The sequence below is a fragment of the Galeopterus variegatus genome, unplaced genomic scaffold, assembly GCF_000696425.1.
Source record: "Galeopterus variegatus unplaced genomic scaffold, G_variegatus-3.0.2 Scaffold2320, whole genome shotgun sequence".
NCBI classification, from domain to species: domain Eukaryota; kingdom Metazoa; phylum Chordata; class Mammalia; order Dermoptera; family Cynocephalidae; genus Galeopterus; species Galeopterus variegatus.
Window position 1 is genome coordinate 302,004 of NW_007728431.1, and position 4,834 is coordinate 306,837.

The 4,834-nt window shown below is 43.9% G+C and overlaps 1 gene segment (V, D, J or C); it reads left to right on the forward strand.

The window, feature by feature from the left end:
* Nucleotides 1-3,210, forward strand: part of LOC103597463 — a 24,243-nt gene extending 21,033 nt beyond the window's left edge. The window contains 1 exon segment of the V gene segment in view: nucleotides 3,193-3,210. Within this exon segment, the coding sequence occupies nucleotides 3,193-3,210 (18 nt within the window).
* The last annotated feature ends 1,624 nt before the right edge of the window (nucleotides 3,211-4,834 follow it).

Genomic DNA, 4,834 nt, shown 5'->3' on the forward strand with positions numbered 1-4,834 from the left:
CGGTCCGGTACGGGCGCGACACTGAGGGTTGCGATCCGTTGCCGGACACGAAAAAAGACAAAAAAAGAAAAAAAAAATTACAAGGCATTATTACAGGAAAGAAATGGCAAAATCTGGGCATTAGGGACACCCTGCCTTGTAGGTTTAAAATACTGGGGATTCTTATTCTGCTTCCACTTCTGGACTTCACAAAGCACAGCTGTTTGTTGGAGGCTCCTTTGATTTTGTGACCCACAAGAAAGGAATTTCTGCTTAAATCCAATCGAAGAGATATTGACAGAGTGAAATTAAATATTTCCAAATTTTCTTAATTATTCTACCCATCTAAAAGGAAGGTTGGCAAGAATTCAGATAAGAGATTCCTCTGAGAACAAGGGTTTTGCTACTCCCTATGTTTAGGTCCACCAGTGACCAGGATTCCCATGCAGGAAGCATATTTATACCTACAGAAATCATGAGAGGAAAGAAGGAAAGAGACACAGGGACGACAAAATGAACAGTTAAAGCCACTTCAGCAAGCCAGCTGTCGCTCAGAGTGACTAGATATCAAGCCCATCTGGAAACACAGGGAATACGCCTCTGGGCTATTCCATGTGTGAAGTGAGGAATCTGGTGTGTGCACACACCTCTTCCTACCATCACAAATTGAGGGCTGTCCTGGGGATGCTTATTCCAAGCCTGTGGTCCGCCATGTGTGTAGGGAGAGCTGCTCTCCCCAGCTTCAGAGAGAGCAGCGAGCTTACTGGTGTAAGTCAGCGGAAGGACAGTGAAGGGGAAAGGCCCAGGATAAGGACAAGGCCTGCAACATCAACCCAGAGAAAACATGTGGACATTGAGTCTGAAGCTGCACCACCCTGAAACTAGATCCTGGCACACTAGGGGTTAGAAAATTTCCTTGAAATGCAGACCCCAAGACAGGTAGTGGGAGGTTTCTACATGGGCTGAGCCACTGTCGTCTGACCACCCAGGTTCCTGTATCATTGATACTCCACTGAGACACCAGGCATCAGGACACTTGTGCTGAAGTAGTTGTTTCTAACTGTTCTGCTACTGAATACACCTGGAAAAGGCCGAGATGTGAGACATAGGGGTTCAAATTTTTGTCCGTTTTTTTATTGGTTCAATGATATTTCTTCATGAATTTGGGTAAGAAATGGATCAACTCTCTCCTGGAGATGCAGACAGGGAGGCTGGTATCTGTGTGAAGGTGATGTCCCCACTCACAGAAGAGTAAAAGAAAGAAATGGATCAACTCTCTCAGAAATGGATCAACTCTCTCCTGGAGATGCAGACAGGGAGGCTGGTATCTGTGTGAAGGTGATGTCCCCACTCACAGAAGAACAGTAAAAGAGAAAGGGGGCATTTATGGTGCATGACAAGGACGTGCACTGAGGACCAGTGATTTTGGACGAAGGAATCAGATCTGGCATCACTAGTCAGCCCTTCATTAGGATGAACCATGGGAAATAATATCAAATGGTAGAAGAGAGGGTAGATTATACAGGAATCCAAAGCAAGAGAAGTGGACACTAAAGAGACCGATGGCTTTGCATCGCGGTGGATCTGTATCACCTTTGTCTATCTGTAGTAAATGGCTTGACATTTTGCTGGTAATAACAAAGGCTTAGGGTCATGGCAAAATACTTTTGAATATTTTAAGGTTCTCCTGATAAATACTAGATTATATTAAAAAATAAGAAAAGAAAAGAAACAATTTCACAGTTACAGAAATATTGGGGCCGGCCCGGTGGCGCACTGCGCTAGTGCGCCGCTTGGGAAGTGCGGCGGCGCTCCCGCCGAGGGTTCAGATCCCACATACAGACCGGTTCCCACTCACTGGCTGAGCGAGGCACGGGAGCAACACCGAGGCTTGCGATCCCGTTGCCGGTCCCCGGTCCGGTACGGGGGCAACACTGAGGGTTGCGATCCGTTGCCGGACACGGAAAAAAAGACAAAAAAAAAAAAAAGAAATATTGTAAGTACAACACATAGTTATTTTTTCCCACACCAGAGCCATCTGACAATAATTTGAAGACCTGAAAGCCCCACAATCCAATAATTTACTAAGTGTGCCCTACAAAGAAGGATATTCTCATACATAATCCCAATGTGACTAAGAAATACATTACTCTATCTAGTCCTCAAGCTAATTTCATGTTTAGATAATAGTTCCAAAAATAGTCTAGTCCTCAAGCTAATTTCATTACATTACTCTATCTAGTCCTCAAGCTAATTTCATGTTTAGATAATAGTTCCAAAAATAGTTGTTGTAACAAAGTGTCCCTTGTCTCTGCAGAAACGCAGTCTGTGCAGGCAAATCTAGGCTTCCCTGGCCTGACCTGGAACACATGGGGACACTGCACCTGTGCTGAGTTACTGAGATGAGCCAGCACTGCAGCTGTGCCCAGCCCTGCCCCAGCCCCGGTGATTTGCATGTTCCCAGGTCACAGCCCTCTGCCCTGCAGATTTATTCATAGGCTGGTCACAGCCTGTGCAGTAGTCAGTCCCAATCAGGGCACATCATGGACTTGCGACCCCCCACTCAGCTCATGGGGTTCCTGCTGATCTGGTTCCCAGGTAAGGATGGAGAACGCTAGGAATTTACTCAGCTCAGTGAGGTCAGTACTGCCTGGCATTTTATGGAAGTCTTCTATAATGTGATTAATCATGTGGATACTTGTCTTTATGTTTCCCATCTCAGGTGTCAGATGTGACATTCAGATGACCCAGTCTCCATCCTACCTGTCTGCATTTGTAGGTAACAGAGTCACCATCACTTGTCGGGCCAGTCAGAGAATTAGTGATGATTTAGGCTGGTATCAGCAGAAACCAGGCAAGGCATTAGTGATGATTTAGGCTGCTGGTATCAGCAGAAACCAGGCAAGGCTCCTAGGCTCCTGATCTATGAAGCAACCAGCTTGCACACAGGGGTCCCCTCAAGGTTCAGTGGCAGTCAATCTGGGACAGATTTCACTCTTACCATCAGCAGCCTGGAGCCTGAAGATTTTGCAACTTATTACTTTGCACAGTATAACAGTTACCCTCCCACAGTGTTACATCTCATAACATAAACCACCCAGGAAAGCGGAGGTTTGACAATGGGCTGCCCCAGCCGCTCCACTCACTGCCTTTATCTACTGAAAAAGTTTGTTAGAAGCAGACACTCCTTGAAGGTTACTTAGATTTTGGTAGAAGGGACAGCGACACTAGTCTGCACCCTAACCCTCCTCCTCCTCGTCTGAGCCAGCACCACAGACATAACGCCTCTCCTGATTCCATAAAGTATGGAGTTATACGCCCGAGGAGTCTGTGTTCAGGCACCAGTTGAGATTCATACTGCAAAAGAAAAGACACTGTAGTTATTCCAAGCAGGAATAAAGAGAGTTGAAGTCAGAACTACAGCCTTTATTTATTTATTAAGCTATGATTCCAGAATTGCTGAAAATAAAAATAAGTAAATAAACAATAGGAGCTAAAGAAAGAAACAAACCACTATCACGATATCTTGAACATTTAGAAGGTGAGAACAGAACTGTGGCTACTAAAAGTGGACAGAAGGAGGAAAAAGGAGGGCATTAAGGAGAAATTAATGAAAAATTGGTTAATGGACATCAAGAACGATTACACATTTTAATGAAACACAAGCTAACTGTCCTGATTCGACCATCGCAACAATTGATAATCAACTTTATACCCTACAAATATCCATAATCAATTATTCTTCATTAAAAAAAGAGATATTGCCAACTTCATTTTATTAAGTATATGTACAGAAACAATTTAAAAATGATAAATTAGAGGTGCAAAGGATCTTAGAAGGAAAAGTGAGAACACGTGAAGAATAGAGAAGACCGAAGTGATGATGGTAAATCAATCAGGAGATAAAGGAGTAAGAGAAGGTCAGAAAGATCTCAGGGCAGGGCCTATTGTCTCAGTGTCTTAGAAATAATCACACATGACAGTTGTGGAATAAAGGGGGCCTTCATCGTATGTTTGATAGCAAATGTTTGTCTAGATGTAGTGGTAGATTCTGGACATTTTTAAAGGAGACCTCAGTTTACTTTGGCTGTGGGGAACAGGGAAGACACCAAATGAATCCTGGCATACGCTAGGCAAAGGGCAGTGTGGACGATTAATGGTGTAAGTGGTGGGGTACCATGCTTGGGAGGCAACATCGATTAGACTATTTGAAGAGGAAAGAGAGAAAAGAGAAGAATTTAGAGTGACCACAAAGATCTGTCCTTAAGCAGTTGGGAAGATTGTAATTTACTGTTGTAAAATGGACTATGGGACAAGTACATGAGAAGACAAAACAAGAAGACTGGCTATTGCTGTTCCCTTCCAGTTTGAGAGGCCAGGACACGTGCACAGTGAGTGGAGGGTTTGCACGTGAGTGCATTGGGGCTCATGGGTAAGGAGATGTATGTAGGCAGGTGTTCAGCAGTGCACAGATGTTACATCAGCAGGGAATTCAACAGCTCCCCTTGCAAGAGTGAAGGGGCCTTACTTTGCATTCCAGAGGTTCTCAACACTTAGAACTGGTGAGAAGAGGATCATCCAATAGGGAAAATCAGAAAGTGAGGCCTATTGGGCAGCAGGAAAACTGGGAGAACAAGATATTGATAAAGTGCCACGAATGAGGGATCCAAATTGAACACCTCAGTCAATTCGAACTGCACTCCAAATTCACACTTTCTACCAATAGCAAAGGATCTGCAAATAGGTTTCTCCAAATTCTCTCCAATTCTTACTCTCTGTGCATCATTCATTTACTAGTGGAATTTAATTAACTTAAACTCCACTAATTTTAGCATTTCTGGAGGATAATTTTTTT